This window comes from Fringilla coelebs (genome assembly GCF_963513975.1).
Source record: "Fringilla coelebs genome assembly, chromosome: 16".
Lineage (NCBI taxonomy): Eukaryota > Metazoa > Chordata > Aves > Passeriformes > Fringillidae > Fringilla > Fringilla coelebs.
This window is the reverse complement of record NC_140042.1, coordinates 4,171,077-4,196,042: the sequence shown is the minus strand read 5'-3', so window position 1 is coordinate 4,196,042 and position 24,966 is coordinate 4,171,077. Positions and strand designations below refer to the sequence as shown.

The 24,966-nt window shown below is 51.0% G+C and overlaps 1 protein-coding gene across 1 annotated transcript; it reads left to right on the top strand.

Annotated features, from left to right (window-relative positions):
• Positions 1-17,311: 17,311 nt before the first annotated feature.
• Positions 17,312-24,966, top strand: AMZ1 (archaelysin family metallopeptidase 1; the record flags this gene model as incomplete). Its single annotated transcript, XM_084216627.1, has 6 exons — positions 17,312-17,615; positions 18,225-18,392; positions 19,249-19,377; positions 19,706-19,869; positions 20,771-20,947; positions 24,397-24,966. The coding sequence occupies 6 exons, from the start codon at positions 17,312-17,314 to the stop codon at positions 24,964-24,966; spliced, it is 1,512 nt and encodes a 503-aa protein (XP_084072753.1).

Sequence of the window (24,966 nt, the reverse complement as noted above, 5' to 3'; positions counted from 1 at the left end):
GGACAGAAGGTGCACCCACCTCTTTGAGAGACATTTCTTAGTTAGATCAGACCAGGTGTTAAACCACGACCTTAATCTGTAGAATGTTAGAGTTTGAACTGTCATAGGTCTGACCCTTTTCCCTCATTGCAGGATAGGTGAGAATTACCCTCAAGAGACAGAGACCTTCAATCTTCAGTTCTCCCATCTCATTATCTTTCCCTCCTGACATTTCCAGTCTCCTCTGAGCCCATATTCCTGGTGCACACAGACATCCAGGCTTGCCCAGGCTGGTCCCTCCTTTCTGCACTCAAATCTGAGCTTTGGCCTCAAACCAGGCAGGGCTGTGACCAGCACGAAGGAGCTGCAGAGCCAGGTCTGGCAGATGGTGAATGCAGGCTGCACATCTTGAAACATGACTTGGCCCAGCCAAGGCAGCTCCTAAACAAACCCTTATTAAGCTGCATTAGCCATCACACTTGAAATCTGATTCAGCCTTATAGGCTGGGGCACAGGTGAGTCCTAAACCCATCACTCTTGATAACAAACACCCTCCATGGGACTGAGCTCGTGATTACAACTCTCATTACGTGCCAACAACAAAAAAGCTGCAGTTAAAACACAAATGGCAGTGGTTGCTAAGTGACAGCATCCATCACAGCCCTGAGACAAACAGCTGTGGCTGCACAGCAATCTTGTCTTGTCCACGTAATTGAGGATAAAAATGCTGTTTTCATAACTGTCTAGTAACCTTAACTTTGACCCAACAGAATATTTTGTGCTTTAGGCTCTGACAAAGAGCCCTGTGAAAACAAGGCTAAATCTTCTACTGAAACCAGTTGAAGTGAATTTGATTCAAAATACCTTTAATATTGCATGCTCTTTCAAGATATTTTCTTCCCAGTGAGGTAGTGCATAAGGCAAACATGGCTTTCTCAGTTAAATGGCCCACTTCTGAAAACAGAGAGCAGTGACGGTGTTTTCAGTGAGGGCCATGTGAAACAACAACAAAATCAACAAAACCCCCACTTGTCAGCTTCTAAAGGGAACCTGTGGGCTTTCTTCAATATTTGGAAAAGATGACAAGATTTCAGAGCTGTAAACAACATTTATCCTCGTAAATAAAGTATCCAAACTGTAAATTTAAAATTACATGAAATGATGGTTGAGTTGTTCAGGAGCCTGAGATCCAGCAAGGCACAAAGGCATCACTAGTTCCAGGGAAAGCAGGGGTGGGAGCAAGGGGCTTGAGAAGCAGTTAGCCTGGGTGAAAATCCTTAGAGTAGAGAGACCCTAATTAGCACAACTGGCAGCTCAATGCATCTGAGGAATATTATTTAGGAAAAAAAGGAGGAAAACCAGCTGTACACAGCAGTTTGCTTGCCCTGCACGCTCCTACACGCTGCAGTAAAACCTGTTTGGGGCCGTGCTGGCAGCTGTGACAAAGGGACAGACCCGGCAGTGTGTCCTGTGAGCAGACCCGAGGTGAGCAGGGAAGGGCACACGCGGTGCCCGGCGGAGCAGGAGTGCAGCAGCAGGAGCGCCCAGCTCCGGCACCCGGCACTGCGCCCCTGCCACCGCGTCCTCCTACCCCAAGCAGCAGCTCTCAGAGACTGCTCTGCTAATTACACCCTTCCCTAATGAATTCTCTGCTGCTCCATCCACGGGAGCCTCGATTCCTGGGGCCAGCAGTAACAGATCTGCCCGCAGCTCCAAGAACGCGCGAGTTGCCGGCGCGGTCAAAGCTCAGCTGAGTGGATGAAGCCAACTTGACTGCTGCCCTTGGTCACCATCTCCGTGTCGGCATAGGAAACACTTCTATTTTGCACATTACACCAGAGTAAAATGTTATTTGTTTCCCCTCTATATTTTATCTGTAAACAGAGCACTTTTCCTGGCTGTTCTCATTGCTTCACCACGGTCAAGAAAAGGAGCGTGCCTCTCACTGGTGTTAAACCCTGGGTCTGTTCTCCCAGCCCTGTGGCACAGGGTGAATATTGCAGTGCAGACAAAGGTCTGCCTCTCCAGCACCATTCAATCAGGCAGCTCCAAGGTGCAGAGTGTCTGGCTGGCTGCACGAAGGGCACGTTCTCCATGCGTGCTGGCGGGCACACAGCTCAACCTCCCTGCTACCACAGACATGGCATTGGGAGGGATAAAAAGAGAAGCCTCCTGTCACCCTAATTCCTCTTGAGAACTTCTGCCCTGTAGGGATCAGCCTCGCCTTCCTTCCTAGTTTGGGAGCATCTTCTCCGCCCTTTATTTATTTCAGCGAGATCAAAGATTCATCTCCATGGAAACGTCTGAGCTCAAAGAGTTTCTGCACTACAGCTTTGCATCCTGCACGTAGGGCTTGGCACTGGGTTTTTGAAACAGAAGCTTTGAGATGATCAGCACTCAGGTCTCTCCAGAAATGGTTTGATGAGCAATAATCAATAACCTGAGCAGTGTGGGTACGTGTGTCACTAACACAGTGGAGTGGAGCTGCCATTGCACTGTGGAATTGGGGGCCCATGAAGAGTGCATGAGGGACACTGACATGACTGCTTTCTCGGTGCTGGCACTTTGTCCCCATATCTGATATTTGGTAGGACTCCCAGGAGACCAGAGCCACATGGACAGAGCTGCTGGAGCCCATCACTGCCCACCCTGTGCTGCAGCTCATGCCTCAGAGGAGGTGGCTGCAAAGCTGCTTGGATTTACCCAAAGGAAACAGCGAGTGGCCCAGCACCCAGCCCAGCAAAGACCTCATGAATTCTGCATTCAAACTCCTGCCTGTGGGCCAGCAGTGGCTGGGGCACTGGGTCTGTGTCATTCCAGTGATTTCCCTCCCAGTAGCTCTGAGCTCCAATTCCTCCAGCACAGTCACTCCTACAACTAGTTCCCAGGAGAGGGAAAATAAAAAAAATTAAATAAACCAGACATGTTTAATGCTATTTTTGTTCCCTTTTCAGCTCACCACATGGCCACACAAACTGTTAAACTGTTGTTCTGGGGGCAGGAGCAACCAGCCAGGAGGAAAAGTATTCAGACATCCATGGCAGCTGCTGCTGACAGAAAGGGGCCGTGGAGCTGCAGCCTCGCAGAAAATCCTGAATTCTGCTTAACTCTCACATGAAGAAAAGGAGGACAAAAATGAGTGAAACAGAACTCATTTCCAGGGCTCACATTTTCACAGGCATGTCCTACGAAGTGTGAGCAGGGAGTAGAGAGCACGTAGGGCTGCATTTGCACCGGAACAGAGCTAATAGCATCCACCTGGAGAGCATCAGCCAGCACCTGGGGCAGGAGGAAGCCCCTTCTCCCAGCTCAGCCAGGGGCACAGATTCTGCTCTTGAGGAAGTCAGACCACACCTCACTGCTCGCGGCAGTGCACAGCCCCAAGTTGCACATATGCAAGCAGAATGTGATTTTTATAATCATATTAAAAAATTTCAGAATAGTGACTGTGCAGAGAGCAGTCCAGCTGCCAGCATTTAGCCTTATCCTAGGGCACAGGCAGAATACGCCAGCCATGAATTAATACTGCATAAGCTGCACCATGCTGGGTTTCATGGCTTAATTATAAAAGAGAAAGCAATAATCAAGGGATCTGTAAGGCTAATAAATGTTCTGAGAACACCAAATGTGACACAAGAGCTGCAGCCAGTGCGGCAGGACATGAATGCATTTAAAAAGCACGTTAATCACACCCTGAGCATTAATTCACAGTTGGTTTCCAGTGACAGCACTTGGCCTTCAGCCGCCTTTGTAGCGTCACCAGGCACAAGCGGATCCTCACCCAGCCCAGAGCAAACTGGGCTGTGGTCAGTTCCCCAGCCAAAAATCACAGCCATGCATCAGCCCAACGAGACAGAGAGATGAGCTCTGACTCGAGGTTCTGCTGCCCTGTGCTTCCCCTGTGCCTCGTGCCTGAGCTCGGTTCAGTGCCCACACCTGGAGGTTTCTGCGTCACTGATGTGTCCCCCCAGCTGCCCAGCACGAGTCACCTGGCTCAGGACAGCACAAAGGGGAAAACAGGCAAATTCTCCAGTCACTCTGCAGCAAAATACTTGAAAACTCTTCTGTTTCTCAGTGCCTCCAACTATCTCTGCTCTCCGTCTCGTCTCATCTCACTGCGGTGTTTTAATTAGGCAGACAGAGCGTTGCAGGGCTCTGCCTCTCAGGCACAGACCCCCCTCCTTCTGTGGGGAGAGCCTGTTTCACATTACTGACCATGTGCAACTTGATGTCTCTACATCTCAGGGAAAACTGACAAACCTTAAAGCTAGGGTGCCACCAAAGACCTCTCCACCTGCGCTGTCACACAGCTGACCCCAAATTCCTGTCGATGGAGATGCCACTGCAGGACACAACCCAGCCCTGAACTGTGACATCAGCCAGACACTCCCTGAGCTGAAATGCTGCAGGACTCAGAGCCAGACAGGGCTGCATATATAGAAACTTGAAATGCTCCCAAACATCCATTTCTGCCCAATAATTTATTGGAATCAAAAAGTTTCCTATCTGCAAAGTCTCATCCTCCAGCTCTCTACAAAGGGCAGCTCTTTCCAGTTCTCTGCCCAAAGATCTATTATCAAAGATTTATTTCGGAAGAAATAGCTGCCCTTCCTCCCTTACTAATATTCCCAAATTTATCTATGTCCTACTTAACACCTCCTCTGAAACCAGGAAGCGAAAAGCTATTTCTGCTGGACTCAATAAGTGGACTCTGCTGAATCCCAGGGAACACACACCAGATACCAGGCTGAGTTTAAATCCTGGGATGGATTGCTCAGGCAGCAGCCTCCTCCTTCCTCAGTGTTTCCAAAACCTAATCAGGAGCCAAGAGGAAGACAATCATGAAAATAGATAAATAAATAATCATGTTGTATATTCCCCAGATCTTCTAAGCCAAGCCAATTTTGTACACTGAAGTTGCATTCTCCTGGCTGTAAAAATACATATCTGCCCCCTCTTCTGCCTCTGCAACCATCTGGGAACCTGAAATCATTCTTCCTCATGGGAATGAATCATGGAGCAGCCACAGCACACTGACTTCCTGCAGAGAAACACAAAATCAATGGTAAAAAGTGAAGAAGACCCTTAAATTTTCCTCAGATTGGCACAAGACAGACTTGGACCAGCTACACGTGTGGGCTGATGTCTCAAGAGTCTCCAACTCCAGTCAAAACTCTCAGCTCTGAATAAGCCCATAGTATTAGAAGCTGCCCAGATGCACATGAAGCCTGATCTAGCAACTTATTTGCAAATAAATGGCTCCCTTTCATCCACCCACAGATCTTCTGCCCAGTGTTTTCATCTTCACTCCAGAGCTGTTTTCTTTTTCTCTCTCTTATCTTCTCCTCCAGCATCAGCTGTGGCAGCAGATTGCACTCACTAATCAAAGAGGGGCTGGGCTCTCTCTGTTTGCTCCTTGAAGTCTGTGGCACTACAGTAACACCATCCAAACATTTGTTTTCATTAAAGCTCCTCCCCGAGCTGCCAACAGAGCCTGGACTGTGCCAGGACACAGCAGAGAGGGACAATTTTGCCGGTGTGGCTCTGCCTTAGGGATGCTGATGCCCCCAGTCCATCACCTACCAGAAGGTGCCTGCTGCTCTCTGCTTCTCTTCTGCCACCTCCTGCCGAGGGAAGGAAGCTGTCCCTCCCTGCTGCCTGCCGGTCCCTCGGGCTGCTCAAGGGGATCGTGGAAATCCTGCAGTGCCACACCCAGTGCTGCTCACCCGCTCCTCCAGGAGGGTTGATGCAGGGCTTTTTGGGGAAGGGTGATGGATGGGCCACGGGGCAGCATCACAGGGCATGATGCACACGGGATGGCACTGGCCAATGCAGGGCAGCAGCTGGGCAAAGGAGGGGCCTTTCCTCAGCACCAGCACAATGCACTGCATTTTCATGGTTTCAATGGAAGAGACAAGGAGCACTTCACCCCCCTTCCACACCCTCTGACGTGTGGCAGGGAGCCAAATCAACTGATTTCAGTGAGGAAGCAAAAACCTCCTGTAGTCTTGTCAGATGAGGGCCCTCAGACTCCCCAGTTCAAGGTGAAATCCTACTTTAATAACTCCTCATCTCCTGCCTCAGATACTTGACCACCAGAACTTGCAAAGGGGGTGAACCTGACCCCAGACAGGTTGGTGCTACATCCTCCCAGGCTGGGAACTCTCAATCTCCTGTGCAAACCAGTCAGTCCCGTTTCTCCTCCTTTCCATCACCATAACATGCAGGAGATCTCACCCTTTGATTTTCAGCCTGCTCCTCCTAGCAAATTTTGTACTTTACTCATTTCCATAGACGCATCAATATGAGATTAGATTCTTACTATTTCTGTGGGGGCATTCCCTAATTCTCCTCCTTGTGTCCAAAGGTGGGGCAGATGTGGCTGTAACTGCTTTAGGACCAACATCAAAGTAGCTGCTGGTAGTTCTACAGTGCTGCCCAAGTGTAGGTTAGGGTTTTGTGACTGACCAGCAAAGAGACAACACAAGCTGAACCCACTCTGCTCTCTCTGGGCTGCTGCTGAGGTCCAAACTTTCAGAAAATTTGCTTGTGTGCATTTATGCTTTGTGGTAGCAGCACAAACTGAAATTAGGAGCACCATCCAGGAGGGATTTAGAAACCCATGACAAGAGCACAGCCTTCATTTCCTGAAATCAAGGTGGGGCCACAAAGTCACCTCTTCACCTCCTCAGAGCAGAGACCACCACATTTCACCCCATCCTTGCTCTGCTGAACACAGGAACATGTGCTTGGCTGAAGCCCACTTGGGGAAAGGCATCTTATCTGGAATAGAAAACACTATCGCATGGGAAGACTTTCACTTTCCTCAGTAATTTGTTCCAGCAGCTAATCAACTTCATTCTTTAAAAAATTAATGCCTATTTTCTCATTTCAATTAGTCTGCCTTCAGCCTGCAGCTGTGGGTTTGGGCTCTCTCTTCTCTCTGGCTTACACAGCTTGTGGGTACCTGCCTTTTCTACCCATGGAGCTATTTGTGTATCTATGCAACTTTCTTTGGCTAAATAGCTATGGTTGCCTAAATTCCAGTCTCAGGCAGCACTTCTGGGATTTTTTTCATTCTGCCTCTCCCTGAGGATGTGCTTCCCCATGAGGTTTCCTGCACTCACCTGCCCAAGGCATGCACCCCTGTATTTTACATCCTCCCGCAGGGAGCGCACAGGTTGTGGCTGCTCCAGGAACCACAGCTTTGCACAAGGAGTTGATTTCAGAGCAGAATGGTGACTGCTGCTGATCACTGCAGATAAAGGCCACTTGTGGTGAGCCCCACATCTCTGCTGTGACCAGCTCTAGTGGCAGCTGGGTGAATGATGAATGAGTGCAGCTGTCCCAGAGCCCTCCTGCTCCCTCCACAGCCCCAGATCCCATCTCTCTGATTCGCTGCTCTCTGCAACTCCTGGTTGTCTTCTCATCTGAGTTTTGACCACCTCCTGCTCCCTTTTCCCTTCCTTTTCTACTGATCCTCTCTTGATAAAACCACTTTTCTCCTAAAAAGTCAGAGAGTGACTGTGTGGCTCTGTCCCTGCCTCCCTCTCCCTCACTGCCAGCTCTGCTGGGCAAGGACTGCTCACCTCCCCCTGTGCCTGCCCAGGATAAATGCATCATTATGAGAACATTTAACAACAGCACCAGTCCTGTTTACCTATGCTGGTCAGTCAGTGGGCTGGCAGCTGAGCCAACTACTAATTTTTAAGTTTACAATAGGTTTAACAAAAACATAATTGTGCATTTTGGGAGCACACTGTATCAGTGTATCTGGTTTTCCAGTTCACAGCTTCCTCATGTTGGAGCTGACTCTTTGAGGCTTGTTATGGTTCTAAACATGTTGATGGTGTACTCAGAGCAACTCATAAATACATAATTTAAGTAATTAATACAAATAAAGTCTCATTACAAGCAGCAACCAATTAAAACAGCACAGAGGGCATCTCCTGTGCTTTGGGTAGCAGCTGAAGTGAAGAAGGTACTGTTGCAAGGCCTCAGAATTCCCTCCTGCCCTTCCTACATGCTGAATCTCAGGAAGATTCCCACAAGGAAGATTCACGAGCAGCGTCTGCTGCCAGGAGAAGCTGCTGCTTCGCCTTGGCCTGATTATGAGAGCAGCAAATTAGGGCAATTTTTCACCAGTGATGCTGCCAGTGCCTTCAGAGCAATGCAGGTCCCAGGCACGCAGGCTGCAGCAGGGATGGTCTCATCCCAGACCTTGCTAATCCTGCAGCATGGCATGCAGTCATTTGGCCATGACATGTCCAGGACATTCTGCTGGCCCTTGCAAGGCCCGTGGTTGTGCTGGGCATGCAGATGGCATTTGGGCTGCCAGCACTGCTAAAACCCCTGAGGCTGTAAAATATATTTTTTTTCCTAATTTGAGTTTATGTCACTTAGGGACGTGTTTGGGTCCCAGCCAGGGTATTCCTTTTTCCTCCCATCCAGGGATGGCAGAAGTGAGGGATCAAAGCACTGAAGAGGATCAAAACATGAAAGGCAGAATAAATGGAGCCATGAAGAAATGGGAACAGAGATCCACTCCTTTAATGTAATTAACCTTTCCAAGAACAGATAATATTCCCGAATTAAAGGACATCGTGGGACACAGAAATGCATCCGGGTCATGCGGGAGCGATGCCGCGAGCGAGGCATCAAGGCGAATGCAAACACGGCTCTCAGGGCGGGGATGGCACCAGCCACCGGCACAACCAGTCCCGAGACAGCCGCTCCTCTCCCAGCTCTCATTAGAGCACAGATTAAAGGGTTTCCACCCCGCGGCACCGCCGCGCTGCTCAGCCCCGGGCTCTCCCGGGAATGCGCTTCCCCAAACGGGGGCTGCCTGCGCTCCCGCCCCGCTCCCGGGCTCCGGCAGCCCAGCGGGACCCGCCGCCACCGCCGCTCCCGGACCCCGTGTCCTGACCCCGCACCCCGTGTCCCCTCCCGGACCCCGTGTCCTGACTCCGCACCCCGTGTCCCCTCCCGGACCCCGTGTCCTGACCCCGCACCCCTTGTCCCCTCCCGGACCCCGTGTCCCCTGCTGCTACCCGTGTCTGCCACCCACAACCTGTGTCCTGCTCCGAATCTCTATCTGTCCCTGCACCCTGCGTCCCCTCCCGGACCCCGTGTCTCCTGCGACACGCGTGTCCTGTCCCCGTCCCCGTGTCCTGGTCCTCTCCACGTGTTCTGTCCCCTGTCCCCGTGTCCTGTCCTGTCCCGGTGCGCTGTCCCTATCCCCGTGTCCCCTCCAACACCCGTGTCCTGTCCCGGTGTTCTGTCCCCTGTCCCCGTGTCCTGTCCTGTCCCGGTGTCCTGTCCCTGTCCCCGTGTCCCCTCCAACACCCGTGTCCTGTCCCCGTCCCCCTGTCCTGTCCCTGGCCCGGTGTCCCCTGGCCCGGCCGCTCCCCGCGGGCGCCCCCCGGCGGTTGCCCCGCGGCCGGCAGGAGGCGGCTCTGCGCGGCCGCTCGGCGAATCCCGCGGGCTCCCGGCGGCGGGGCCGAGCCCCCCTTTGCTCCCCCTTTTCTTCCTCCTCCTCCTCCTCCTCCTCCTCCTCTTGCTGCTCCTCCTGCCGCCGCCGCCGCCGCTGCTGGGCTCCGCTCCGCCTCGCCAGCCCCGAGCCGGGTGCCCTGGCCCTGCCGCTCCTCCCGGCCTCCGCAGTCCCGGCCCGGCGGGCGGTGAGTCCTGTCCTGTCCCCCCGGGCAGATCGGGGGGGTCGCGGGGTCGCCTCATCGGGGGAGGGCACGGTCAGGCGGGAAGGGGGATCAGGGAGGCTCCGGAGTGCGGCGGGACCCCCCCAGGTGGGTGATGGGCATCGCCCCCGGGGTGACGGGCACCGCTCCGCGGATGAGGGTAGCCACGCTCGGGGCATCTCCTGGGGTGATGGGCAGCGCTTCCCGGCGACGGCATCGCTCCGCAGGCGATGGTGGCCGTGCTCGGGGCATCCTCCCCCGGCGGCGGCGGGTCACGCTTTAGGGCATCCCCCTCCAGGGACTGGTGACCGCGCTCGGGGCATCTCCCGCCGGGGGTTAGGGACTGCGCCGCGGGCATCATCCCCACGGGCTCCCGGGGTCCTGCCCGGCACTCTCGGGGGTTTGCGGTGTCGGGGGTGAGCTCGGTGTTCGCGCTTGGTGCATCGTCCCAGAGTGCTGGGGGACTTGTTCCCGCACTTCACACCCACCCGTCTGATTCCCGCACCGGGGACCAGCATCAACAGCCCCTTTTCCACACCAGCGGGGCCGGGGGTGCTCAGGTGTCCCAGGAGCAGCATCTGCTTCTGCAGCCCTTCCAGAACATGCCTCTCACGCAGCAACCCTCCGGCTGGCAGCGCTGGCTGCTGATCAGGTCCAGCTGGCCCCTCGAAACCGTGGCTTTGGGCTCTGTGGTTGTCCCCACCCCAGCCATGCTGGCTGTAGTAACACCTCGGAGCCCCTTCCTTCCCCTTGGCTGCGCAATGCCCACAAACATCCCCGACCTGGCGGCACCAGGCACCTTAAAAAGCACTGGATGTGTTGGGAGGAGGAGGCACCGCATCCCCTTTTTGCCTTTTTACCTTTTCACCGCGGGATGAGGCACTTTCGTACCGCCCGTGCTCCAGGGAATACCCACCCTTAGCCATACCTGTCTGGGAGTTCATCCGTATGGAAAACGCAGCCGCTTCCCTGGCTAACACCGGGGTTGTCTCGCAGAGACCATTTAGTCTGTCTAGACGAGTATGATGAAGAGCAAAGTGCCTGGAGCTGAGTGATTAGAGCTCGGCTATCTCTGCAGTGCTACGTTTGTTGTACAGCTCTGATAGATGCTGCTCCGTGCTTTTGGATCTCTGGTTAGCAAGTGCACGGCACGCAGACATGGATTGTGGAGGATTATTTCATGTCAGAGCCAGGGGAGGAGAACACAGCCAGCCCTTCATCACATGTGTGCATGGGAGAAGCAACACAGGCACTTGAACCGGACTAAAATGAACAGAGAAAACTCTGAAAATGGTGAATAAATGGGTGATGAGGGGGAGGAGGGGGAGAGGCACATACTGCCAGCTTACTTTCTGCAGGGTAGCACAGAGAAGTTCATGAATGTTTGTGTGACACTTAGAAAGCCTCAAATGGCAGGCACTGAAAAATAGGGTAGTGCTTTGTACGAGCGTAGAATAAATAAAATCTGTAGAAGAGAAGGCTGAAAGGAGGGATAATGTATGTCCTCAGGACGTATTAAAATGAAGCACAGTGTATTGAGAGAGCAGGCTTTAACATAAAACAAAATCAAAGGCAAAGTGGACGTGTATGTGTTCTTAAATACTTAAGAACACTTAAATAAGAATATTTAAATAAGGACAAAAGGAAGCATCTGCCTCCATCTTAGGTATTTAATGACCTTTACAAATCTTGTCTTTCACCTTGCAAACCTTTTTTGCATATTGTTGAGTTGTCCATCTAACTTGTCCAGCAGTCCAAGTTAATTAATGAGGCAGATTCCTGGGAGGACAAACTTCCAGGGCTGAGTCTTGCAGCAGTAACACATCAATCACAGCTCCAATAGGACAGGCAGATTCTCCTCCTGGTAAATCCCTGAAGGTTTCCACAGCACCAGGAATGACTCTTCCTGAGACCATCTGTTTCTGAGCCACAGACATATTCCAAAGACATTACACACAAATATTATTGGGATCTGGCACCACATGAGGCCAGAAGGCTTTATCTGAGTTTCTGGGCTGGAACACACACAGATCTGACTCAGAGCTCTGTGGCCACTTAATGCCAACTCTACTTGCACCCCCATGGATGCCAGAGCTCCATGGGGGTGCAAGTAGAGGGCTGAGCAGGTCCAGAGTGGATTCTCTCTGTGTGAGCAGAGGAGATTGGTTCTGAAATCTGCTGAGTATTTCAAAACCAGGTCTGAGACTGGCCAAAGAGATTTGGTGTGACCCCAGGAGCTGAGCCTACTTGGCAGGCAAAGCCTGGGTCTGTTGAGTTCCTTGAGGAAGGAGCTGGACCAGTGAGAATGTTATTTGGACAGAACTTCTCAGGAAAAATCTCTTTCTATACATGTAAACAAATAAATTGAGAAAATTGCTTTCAGGCTGTCATGGGTGCAATACTGGGAAGCACTGAAAAGGAGAGGCTGATCCTGGAGCTGCAGTAGCAGACACCAAGTGCAAATCTCAGGGAAAGAGCTATTAAGTAACTGGAGCATGTGTTGATAATTAGTTATCGCTCGTTATGTTTGCTCTGGGCTTTTCATGTCTGTTGACTGGCGATGAATTTTCTGCTTGTTTATCACTGCTTGTTTACAGTACAAGCACCTACCAAAGGTAATTAATCAGTGTTAAGAGACCCTGCTAATGTCCCTCTGACATACAAAGAGCCAGGTAAAGTCAGTTTGCCTCTAAATACTTCACAAGAGCTGAGAGGGGAACAGAGGGAATCTCCTTCTGTGCGTCTGCAGTGCCTATGGGAGAGTCAGAACTAGAAATTACTTACAAGTTAGCTTATAAAATAAATAACTTTAGAAAGACCTTAACAAATATACAGTCTTTGCAATGTTAGGGTCAAATTCTATACAATACCAAATAACTTCATAATGCATGGAGTGCCCTTTCTGGACCTGTACATGGAATTTCTTCACACAAGACCATCCCTGTCTTGTCAGAATATCCCAAATGAATTCATACTGTATGATATTGCCTCGGCCTTTGAGAATCACCCTGTTACTGTCAGCCCCAGGCATATCTATCCAAGAAAGCAATGTCAATATATTAGAGAATAAATGACATCTCTATGAATTGCAAACAGAATAATTCATAGGTAATTTTCAATTACAGAGAATAATTTATATGTGTCTGATTTGCAAAGAGAATTATTTATGAGTAACCTGAATTGCACATGAAGCACATTAACAGGTTACTGTGGGAAAGGGAGTGTACAAACTGCTCAGGTGTCACGTGCTGAGCCTGGATTTTGGGGTGTTTCTTGTGAAAACACTCACCATGAAAATAAAATCTGTTAGATTCCATCGTAAACAGATTTGTATAATGTGCCCAATCTGGTCTGAAACCTCGGAGTGGTGCTGAAAGCCTCAGGGAGAGTGTTGGAGCTCCTGCCTTGTGGAGCACCACGGGCAGAAAGGCCACAACTGGGGTCCTACAATATAATCCTTGGGAAAGGCTGCTGCCAGGTGCAGACAAGAGCCAAGTGCCAAAACCTTTGGGTTCTCTGTGTCTCCTCTGCACTGTGTGGAGGTGATGAGGGATGATATGAAATATGCAAATAACAGAGAAAAAGAGGAGGATCTCCAGGGGCTGGATGAGATTCCCAGCACAGGCTCCTTCCCAGCCCCTGGATCCTGCATGTGTTCCATCCTGCACACAGGGACATTGATTGCTCCTTCATGTCACAGAATCACTGAGGTTGGAGAGACCTCCAAGATCATCAGGTCCAACCTTCATGGATCTCATGTGGTCCAACACACTTGCTCCTGGTTTAGGAAAAATTACAATGTTAGCAGATGGCTGTGAGATGGAACAACAAAATGTGTTCTGGGAACAGGATGTTTTTCTAATAGTAAAGTAAAAAACAGCACAGGAGTGGATGTGGGGATTATCTCCACTTGCAGCAGATCTCTACATTATTATTTTGCTTAAAGCGTTTTCTTAAGTGCAACTACAAATTACTGGCCCTTTAAACAAAAGGAGTTACTTTCTCCTCCCCAGGACTTGCTGGTCAGGTCCCACAGCTTGTCATTTAACAAGAGGCCAAATCAGCTTCTTTAAAGGCCGAACATCTTCTGTACTACCTGAAGGGCAGAAGGATGCACTGGTGCTTCCACTTCTTCATCTCCACCTTGTCATCTTATTAACTGAGTTGGGAAAGAAACTATCCAAGTCAAAGTGCCATTCCCTCCCGAGGGACTGCCTCAGGGAGTTACACCAGGCATCCTCAGCACAAGAACTAAAAATGATAAAGCCCTGTTGCTCTGCTCCAGTTAATGAAACACCATATCCATATACTAGACCAAGACAAATAGCATCTACTATGGCTAATATGGTAAAAGAGCTTCTTTTTTCAACCACTAAAGTTGGTCCATAAAATTTTTCTGAAGCATTAATTTTCTCCAATGAAGAATTTCAGAAAAGCTTACTAAAGAGAAATAATTGTCTTGGATTTGGAGAGTGTAATGTGTTGCTGCTGTTCTGTTGGAAGCAAAGCCAGCCTCTCCAGGAGGAGGCACATGTCATTCCAGACTGAATTCCTACAAATGCATCCCTGTGCCTGAGCCTTTGAACCCTAAAGCGTCGTCATGGGCACCCTTGGGCATGAGTAACATTGTTAAACACCCATGGACACAGCTGGGAATGTCTGGAGCTGGGTGAATGTCCCCTTTTAGGAAGTCTAGGGAAGCAATGTATATCCCACAGCTTTGGGCTCACACTACACTCCACAAGAGACCCTGGGGGGAACACTTACTACAAGACTGTGCACTCATTGTATTTGCTGTCACATACATCCACTCTTTGCTGCTTCCCATTTAGCTGAGAAAAATCCATTCATTTTCTAACCAGCTCCCCCTCCCCAGACCAACACTCCAATTGTTGCCCAAAACATTAATGAAAGCAGCTCATGCTTCCAGAAACTTTGAAATTTAAATCCTTTAACATGATCAGCCTCAACCTGGACCAAGTGCAAAGTCTCTTTCTTGACTTGCACTAGGCAGGCAGCAGCATCACATCCTCCAGGGAGCTGAATATTGCTAAGAGTTCCCCAGTGAAAGTTCTGCAATCACCAGGAAAAGGATGCTTGTATTTAAAGGTTGTGCAGAACAAGTGAAATCTTGTCCATTAGGAAAATGCCAATCTTCACCCTAATCCAAGGCAAAACTCCTGATGACCTGCTGGGGTCAGACTCTCACTTTGTGCTCCCAAATCTGGAAGGAAGTCAGAAGTGTAGAGATTTGGGTCACCAGGTGCAGGGAAACCTCACACAAACTCTTGCTGCTCCCTGTAAAACCCTGCTGGAGCAATTTGGACTATCTCAGGCAATAAGAAGAACTGAGAAAATATCACAGATTTTTTTCCTAAACTTTCACTGGGTTAGGGCCCTTGTACCACTTCAGATCCCCCCATGCCACCTGCTGTCAGCCTTTAATGCAAGCGAAATACGAAGCTTGCAAAAACGAAAGAAAACTGCTTTTCCACTCCCTCTCCAAGCTACACACCCTCAGAGACAAAAAAGATCACACTAAGTGAGCCCTTTTAAGGACTACCAATACATACACAGCTCTTCCCAAGGGTTAGATGAGAAGGAATGCAGTGCTAATTTTAATGGGCTGCCACTTTCCTCTTACAGTGCAAACCACCTCTGCATAACTGAGGAGAGGCTTTGGCTCATGTTGGTACTACTTTTTTTAAATATTGAATTTTCTTAATCATATTGCTGTCCTCAGGGGCCGCTGAATGCCACTTACCTGGCAGAACTAGGCTAAAGACCTACTTAAATCCTAGACTTAAACAGTTCCTCCTTAAAATATTTAATATCTTTTTCTTTTTTTCTGTGATTGAATGCTGCTGCTAGAGCAGTGATGGTCAGCAGCTGATGCATTTGGTGTCCACCCAGAAAGCTTTTCTGGCTCCTTTTGAGTTATGAACTTGCCTAGAAGAAGGTAACATTTGTTCCTAGAAACCCTGGGCTTTTGTGCCTATATCCCCCAGATTTCTCATTTCTCATTATGAACAGGTGGAGCACTTACCTGTGGTAGGCAAAAAGCCCAAAGCACTGCTCCAAAATGCTCCAGTTCTGCTTGGCATGATCTCCTTACAAAAAGGAAAAATCCAGACATGGAGTAGTCATGGGGGTTGTTCTTTGTTTCCTCTTTGTCTTCCCTCCCCCCAAGGTGTTCACTGTCACCTCCCCAAGTGCATAAACTGCAGTGGGAAATAGGTGCTAGGAATAGGAATAAGAAAAGGAATAAGAATAGGAATAGGAATTCTGCAGCTTTGGGGAGCGCTGGCCTTAGACAGGACCCTGGAGAGGATATTTCCAGGATGCTCCAAACTAGTTTCTTTGTGCTGCAGGCTTTCATTTGCTCTTTATTTACCACTTGACATCATCCCCAGCGTTGCTGATGCTAACACAGTGTGACATGAAGCTGTTCTCAAAGGGACATGATGGCAATGGGCCCGAGCATGTCCTGCCAGAGGCACCACCAGCCTCGCACAGCAAGTCCCACCTTGGCTGGGCAAACCTCCCCAAATCCTGCAGCCTGACAACAGCACTGGGAGCCAGCAGATGCCCTGGGATAATAGCAAGGATTAAAAGGTGTTGGAGGAAATTGTCACCAGAGAACAGCTCCTTTCACTGGTGTCAGATAAGGCAGGAGTTTAGGCTTCTGATCGGCAGATAAAGACCAACATCAACCTGACATGGACCTGTTCCAAGGAGTGTGGTTTATCCCAAGTAAATAGGAGCACCACAGCCTACAAGGTCCAGTGCAACCAGTTGCACAACACTCAGAGGTATTTCCCATCTTCTTGGGGCTTCAGGATGGAGCACCAAAAAACCCCCAAACCAGTCAAGCCATCTGCTTTACTCCAGACACCCGGCACCATTTTAGGGCTGTGCATTCTTGAGCACCATGTCCTGGCAGAGGGTCCCTGAGCCAGCAACACCCACGGGGACATGGAGAACCCATAACACCCTCTCCCACGCAAAATGTAGGGTCTGGAGCGCAGCGTGCAGCGTTTACAGAATTCACCACACCCTGCAGCCGGGATATTGGCACTCACTGCTGTGAGGGCCAAGCGCGAGGAGCTTTCCTGTCCCTGGCAAGGCCGGGCGCTGACGGCTGTGTCCCCAAGCGCGAGGAGCTTTCCTGTCCCTGGCAAGGCCAGGTGCTGACGGCCATGCCCCACAAGTGTGAGGAGGTTCCTGTTCCTGGTGAGGCCAGGCACTGATGGCCGTGCCCCACAAGCATGAGGAAGTTCCCCATCCCCGTCGAGGCGAGGCGCTGAGGGCCGTGTTCCCCACACACGGGGAGGTTCCCCATCCCCACTGAGGCCGGGCACTGAGGGCCGTGTCCCCCACACATGAGGAGGTTCCCCATCCCCACTGAGGCTGGGCACTGAGGGCCGTGTTCCCCACACACGGGGAGGTTCCCCATCCCCACTGAGGCCGGGCACTGAGGGCCGTGTCCCCCACACATGAGGAGGTTCCCCATCCCCACCGAGGCCGGGCGCTGACAGCCGTGTCCCCCACACATGGGGAGGTTCCCCATCCCTGGTGAGGCCGGGCGCTGACAGCCGCGTCCCCTCCCTCAGGCCGCGCCGCCGCCGTGCCCCGCGATGATGCTGCAGTGCAAACACGCGCAGGAGTTCAGCTTCGGGCCCCGCGCTCTGAAGGACGCGCTCATCTCCACCGACCCCGCGCTGCAGGAGCTCTACGCCAAGGCCTTCTCCAGGGCGGAGAAGCTGTTCCTGTCCGAGGCCTACAACCCCCAGCGCACGCTGTTCTGCACGCTGCTCATCCGCACGGCCTTCGACTGGCTGCTCAGCCACCCCGATGCCCCCGAGGACTTCGAGACCTTCTACCACGCCATGCTGAGGAGGAAGCAGAACTTCTGTCGAAAGCACATTTACCTGCAGCCTATAGGTAACGGGGGGATCTTCACTGGGCTGTCTGGAGAGACACAGGAGGGCGGTGGGTGGTGCTGAGTGCTGCTGACGCCCTTCTCTAAGGACTCACCTGCAAATGCAATGGCTATAGCAAAGACAAGTGTAACAGGCAAGGCTGTGACATGCCCCCAGTCCAGAGTCACAAGCTGTTGGGGTAGACCTGCCATATAAATGGTATGTGTGCCCCTGGGTGAGGCTCGCTATGAATTTATGCATATATGTATATCAAAGTATGAAACAATGCTGGGAAAACCAGCATTTCTGGAGGTCTGTCTCTGATGGTTCATTAAACACAGCCACCCATTCCCACGTTAATCATTCTGCACAGCTTAAAGAGGAGACAACCTTCCAGCACATCTGCTCTGCTTATGAGAGCGTACTAATGCCTTGAGCAACCTCTCAGAAAGAGCTCCCTCTCCTCCTCTACATCCATACCTCTCCAGAGGCATCCACCACATCCCAGAGTAAGCAATGAGCTCCAGAATGAACCAGCCCGCCCAGTTGCTGTGGCCAGTGCCACAAAACCCCGTCAGACCCTAATGTTCACCCTGGCTGTAAGGCACTGACAGAGAGCTTCTCTCCTCAGATTTAATCGAAGGCCCTGCTGGGCTCTCCCTGCTGGATTCCCTGCAGAGCTGCGTGGAGTCTTTCTTCCTGGGCCTGCGTGTGAAGTGCCTTCCCTCCATCCCAGTCTCCTCCATCCACTGCTGCTTCCGCCACAGCCGGGACTCGGACAGGGTGCAGCTGCACGCAGGTGAGGAAGGAGCTGGCAGCAGCAGGGAGCCCACCGAGACAGCAGCCTGGCACACGGGCACCACTGCTCCCTTAGGAAATGCCTGACACAGCCCTTCATTGCCTGAGCTGGGAGGGGATGAGGAAGGGAGTGAAAAGGCAGAAATCCTGTTCCCATGGAAAGCCCAGAGCTTTGAGGCTGGAAACAGGAATAAAAAACAAAGTGACTTTCATCATATTTTCCTCTGCTGTTTGTATTTTTCAGTGCTATTATGTTTGGGTGCAGCTCTGGATCGGATCAGCTCTGCGGGAAGGCTCTGTTGATTTGGTGCAATCTGAGTTCTCCCATCCCCTGTCCAGAGCCAAAGTAAATTACTGGCCTGGGTGGTGCAGGGGGGGAACTCACAGGCCTTTCATGATAGGAAATTTGGGTTCAAGTGTCACAGAGTTCCCCAGGGGTCAGCCAGCTGCCAAACTGGCACTGCACAAACATCCACCTGGAATGAGATGTTTGCAGGTACCACGGGCAGCACATGCTCAGCACACACCCAGCACTGCAGCCCTGGGGCTGTTCCAGCTCAGTTCTGAACTACCTGTAGGGAAATTCTCCTCCCAGGTGCTCATTTCCATGGGTTAGTACTGAATTCATCAGCATCTCTGCTTTGTTTTGACTTTGTGCCCAGCACTACTTCCAAATCTTCTCTGATTTGAGAGATGGGCTACACAGCCATGGTTCTCCACCTGAGATGATGAATCCAGCAGCTCTGCCTGCCTGTGGGCTTGGATTACATCTTCCTCCCCATCAGCAGCAGAAATTCTGGCTCTGTGCCTTCCAGGGATTCTTCATTTAAATGAACATATTCCTTGTATTTGTCCAGATGGGATCCTGAATTTCCTGAAGAACAACAAACCCATGGATGCTTTGTGTGTCCTTGGACTTACCCTGCTGGACCTTTACCCATGTGAAACCTGGAGCTTCACATTCAGCAAATTCCTGCCAGGACAAGGTGGGCTGGTGTCCCATGGTGATCCAGCACAGGGTGTGAATAAGGCAGCACTGTACCAAAAAGCCTGTGAGACTGGAATAGCTAAATCTTATCCTTAACTTGCTGTTCCCTGGTAAGAGGAACTTTCTCCCAGGGTGAAATTAGGGGGATCAGGGCTCCTGATTCAGACAAAGGTAACTGAGGTGATACCAGCCTTTTGAGGAGTGGGTCTCATCACACCCTCTGTGCCCATCTGGACTGTGCTCCCACAGCTGCATTTTCATGCTGCCTAAGGTGAGAGACAGTTGTAAAAGAGCAGATGCCTGACTGTACTCCCCTCTCTTCACAGAAGTGGGAGTCTGCAGCTTTGCCAGGTTTTCTGGGGATTTCCCCCAGGCTGGCTGTAGCAGCTTGAACCCACACACACAGAAGGAAGAGCTCTGTGAAGTCAGCAAGGAGGGCAGAGAGCGGACCTTGCAGTTCAGTGCCCAGGAGATGGTCCAGTGCTGTAAGGTAGGACCAGCAACCTTCTGCACCCCGTGCTTCTTCCTGGGTAGGGTTAAATATTGCAGGCCAGGGCATAAAACGGGCCTCAGCCCAGTGAAGCAGTCATGGCACTGCTCCCAGAAGCACAGGAAGTCACAGCTAAGTCCACACTGACTTCAGACATAAAGAGCTTCCATTTTAGTGCACTGCATGGACAACTCCTGCTCCCCTCACCACTGGAGCAAGTGACAGCATCAGTTATGGGGAGGCTACAGGACTTGCCTCAGAATCACAGAATGGTTTGGGTTGGAAGGGACCTTAAAGACCATCTTGTCCCAACTCCTACCAGGCAGGGACACCTTCCACTAAACCAGGCTGTGTCACGGAGCAAAACAGCCCTGCCCAGCTCCCAGGTTCACGCTTGGGAGTCCTCCATCCTCAGCTTTTCCACAGTTGTCAATTCCCAAGGCAGTCATGCTTGCCCAGCTGACTCCAGCTCAGTTCTCTCCTTTGGCACAAATGTTAATGGAGTCTGTTCTGGAAGGACTCAGATCTGTTATTGCCAACAGCTTCTTGCACATTTCTCACACAGGCTGTGTTGCTCTTTTCAGGCCCCAGTGGGATTGGTTTTCCTCTTTAAAAAGCCACCACATTGTCCTTGGGGAAGAGCAGCAGGGCTCTGCTTACAGGGCTTCCCACATCTGCCTCACCCACACACAGCCCTCCTTCTCCACAACACAAACATGGAGCTGGGAAGAGGCAGCCAGGTTCTCCCATCACCTTGGACAAGCCTAGGCTGGAGGAGTGCCATTGCTGAGCTGGTCAGACTGCAGGGGAGCAGGGAAGGTGGAACAGCAGAGGAGGAAGAGGAGGGGGCAGCAGAAACAGGAATGACCATGCACTGCTGCGATCTTTGCTTCCCTGACAGGTGACCTGCCACGAGATCTGCCACCTGATGGGGCTGGGGACGTGCCGCTGGCTGCAGTGCATCATGCAGGGTGCCCTGAGCCTGGACGAGGCGCTGCTGCGGCCCCTGGAGCCCTGCCCCATCTGCCTCAGGAAGCTGCAGCACGTCGTGGGCTTCAAACTCATCGAGCGCTACAGGGTGAGCCCCAGCCCCCAGAGCCTCCTGGAGCAGGGACAGGGCAGGGACAGTGTGGCTCAGCCCAAACCCCAGCACTGAAGGTGCTGCAGCAGCCTGGTGAAGGCAGGAGATCTCAGGAGCTCTCAGTACGTGGTGCTGAGGCACCTCACATCTGAACATGGGGGTGTTCTACACAGGCTCTGACCTAAAAAGCACTCTGCACAGTTCCAGGGCTTTTGGCTCTTCCCAAGGGACACTGCCACAGTCCAACCACACCTTCCTACTCCCAAAAACGAGGTGGGAAGGGCAGGCAGATTGCAAGCAGGAGCAGCAGTGAGTTCAGGGATTCCCACAGCTACGCCCTTTCCTGTGCCACCCTGGATTTTTGCCTCTCTGGGGCTGCTGGGAACAGGGAGGAAACAGTAAACAGAGGAGTAGCAGCAAAGTTCACACATAAATTTATGAGAAAGATCCCAAATTATTATCCCCAGTATGTGGAGGGTCTAGTCTCATCTTTTGTCTCTTCTCTCTCACCCATATCACTGCTAACACCACATTTAGACAGATCAGGAACAGTGCTAACACACCCTTAGCTCTTGAAAGGGTTTTCTACCTCTGCTGTCTAAAAAGCAGGATTCAGTAGCCAAATGGTTGGTGGGATAGAAATAATGCCCCCATTCCCACTCTGCACCCATCTTCTCCCTGGCTGTGATTCCTGTCTGACACACATCATGTTCAGAGGCAGGATTTTCCATGGCTGACTATTTTAAAGTCTGTGGGTTGTATTTGTAACCAGATACGAGCAGAATGAGAAAGGAGATGCCTCTGGTTTCAGTCAGCATAGAATCAGATACACAGAAGCATGGCAAAGACTGTGGGGAGACACACACTTTTTTGTAGTTTTCCTACTTATCTGTGCTGCTGCCAGACCCTTCTCTGACTCCATTGCTGTTTGGTCCCTACTTCTGAGAAGTGTCTAAATTGCCCAGATCACCAGAAGATTCTGCTTAAATAAAGCAAATAAATTCTGCTTTATTTAAACACCCAGCCTGTCAGCATCCAGCCAGTGCTTTCTAGAAGAGAATGGCCACCTGCATTAATCTTTTCTAGAAACATTTTTGCCTTTACACCTGCTACAAATACTGTAATTGGCTCAGCGTTCTCTGGTGACAGGGAACACAAACCTTAAGGAATGATGCACTTGCCAAATGTCACTTCTGCTTCCTTGAGAAGGCAAAGCTCAACTAGATACAGTATAAGCTGGTGTAAGAGAGCTGTGATAATCTCCGTAAGAGGCTTTGCCATAGTGTTGAGAGGAGGCATAAATGCCAGAGATGAATTAAATAGTTAAGGAACAGGACAGAAGAGGGCAGAAAGCATTTGGAGACAATAACAGAGAGCAAAGCTGCCTTGCCAAGCACATTAAGTGTAAGTCTGAAGTCACATTTCCTCTTGGAAACAATCACAGATCCCCACCTGCCACAAAACAGCTTCAGACACTCCTAATAACCACAGGAAATGCCAGATCCAAGCTGTGCCTCAGCAGCAGCAGGTAACACTGCTCAGATTTGCAACTGAGACATGGTTTGGGGCAGGAAACCAGTCCTCATGCAGCAGAAAGAGCTCCTCAACTTATCTGAGTTGTACTCGGAACCACACTCCATTTTTTATCCCAGCTGCTCATTCCAACATGAGTCATCTTGAAAACTGAAAGGAAGTTAATTATCCCAGTGTTTCCCCACCACAATCAACATTTCCACATTTCCACCTGCTGCTTGTGCAGCATCCCAGGCTGTCCTCACATGGTGGCTGGATGAGTTTGCAGTGGCCACACACACACAGACAGCAGGTCTTAGTGACATCCTCGGGGTGGACATCCACTTCAGCTGCTCTTTCCTGCAGGTAAACAAAACCCACACAGAGCTCATCCCTTCCTGGTCAAACAGGAGAACATAAGAGGCTGTAGCCCTTCAAACCCACCCAAAGTTCAAATGAAAAAGTCACCCAAAGGATGAAAGAGTGAAGAGATTCTGGGAATTCAGGCAGTGATCCCTCTTTTTTTTTTGCCTTGAATAACCCAAATGTACCGCTGGAAAATCCACATTTCCACAGCTTTTTTTATTCCTGGGAATGGGGCTAAGTAGCAATTGGGATTCCTTCCCAGATTCACTATTTTTGGGAATTTAGAGCCATTACAAAATCATAGGCTGCTTGCAGCTTTCCAGTAGCTTTGCTGTCCCCTTCACTAGCCCAGCTCCCTCTGCAGCTTCTGGCACTGCCTTTGTTGGATAAACCCAGAGGGAGGGAAGGCCCACTGGAGGTGGGACCAGGCAGGAGAAAAGTTGTCCCTTTACAATTTTTCTTGCCCCAGAGGGAGGGGGCAGGGTGGATTAGCTAAACTGAAAGAGTCCATTTTATTCCTGTAGGAAATTCTTCCCCGAGGCTCCATGCTCAGACTGAAATGAGAAGCAGGGCTGATTTCTCCCACCCACTCAATTTGAGCTCTTTATCCTTTCTGTCACTTGCCTGAAGAGACAGCAATAGAGGAGGAGGGAGCAGTGGGGGGCTGTGAGAGAAGGGAGCTCCACAGGGCTGGGAATCTCCTGCCTGCTCCTCAAACACTGCAGCTTCCCCTCAGCTGAGCAGGGACAGATCCAGCTCCGTGCCTGGCACACCGTGGGGACAGCCCAGGCTAATCCTGTCACTGCTGAGCAACTGGGGGCTTTGCAGATGGATCACTGGGAGCTACAGAAAGTAAAGGAGAAGAAATAGGCCACAGGAGTGTGGAAAACTGAAAAACACACACAAAAAACCCTCAACACTGGAAGCAAGGCAGACGAGATCACCTTTTACCCAGGGATGACTGGAGTACTGTGGCTCATTCCCTAAAGCATAAGGAACAAATGTGCCAGAAGCAACCTGCTATATGCCTCATTGTGGCATTTAATATTTAAAAAGGAAATTGCCTCAGACATTTTCCTTTCATTAATTCTTTCCTAGAGCCAGCCTTCCCACTTGTTCATTTCAGCTGGGGAGGGGAAGAGCTATTCTTAGGAATAAAACACACATTATTACAGGCATTAACAACATGATGAAACACAATTCTTCACCACTATCTGAGGAGTTTCTATAATGACAGTTTTCTCTGGAGAGGCATTGGTTTGCCTCTCCTGAAGTCCATATTCACACAGCAGGGAGTGATCTGGTGCAGTTTTCTCTTAACACTTTCAATAACAGGGCAGATAAAGTCCACATCTGACTGGCAGCAGCTCTGCCACAGTCCAAGTAAATGGGACCAGAGAAAGCTCCTGCTTTGTAGGGTCACCAGGAGTTCCCATTGTCTGGCAGAGAGGACTGTGGCAGCAGCAGCTGAGCCACCCAAGATAAACAGATTTACCTGGCAAACACAGGGAAAGGTGTAACCGGCATATCTCATCCTCCACAACGAAACCTCTCTCCTCTCACCACAGAAGCTCTATGCTTGGACACAGACCGTGCTGTCCACGTGGCCAAGGCAGGAGTCAGCAGAGCTGTCTGCCTCCGAGGACATGCTCCCGTTCAGCTCCGACTCCGGGATGTGCTGCGAGAACGACTCCGAGGCCGTGACCTCCCTGTCCGAGCTGCTGACCCCCGACACCTGCAGCCAGGGCCTGTCCCTGGGGCCAGAGCTGGAGCAGGACGAGCAGCCGAGCTCCCTGCAGGAGGGGCAGAGCCAGCCACGAGCACCTGGGCACACCAAGGCCACGGACACCATCAAGGATTACGAGCTGTGGCTGGAGATGTGCATTGCTGCCCTGGAGAGGAACGTCTCTGAGGAGGAACTGGCTCAAGTGGACAAAAGCGTGGACGCCCTGGCTAAGTGGGAAATGTTTACAGGCCAGCTGCCTGCTATGAGGAAGGACCTGCCCTTTGCTAGGGACAGCACTGGGCTACGCAAAGTTCTTGGAGACAAATTTTCCTCCTTGAGGAGGAAGCTGAGTTCCAGAAAACTGTCCAAAGGGGAATCGTCCCCTCATCGCTGGCGCTGGGAGGACAATTAG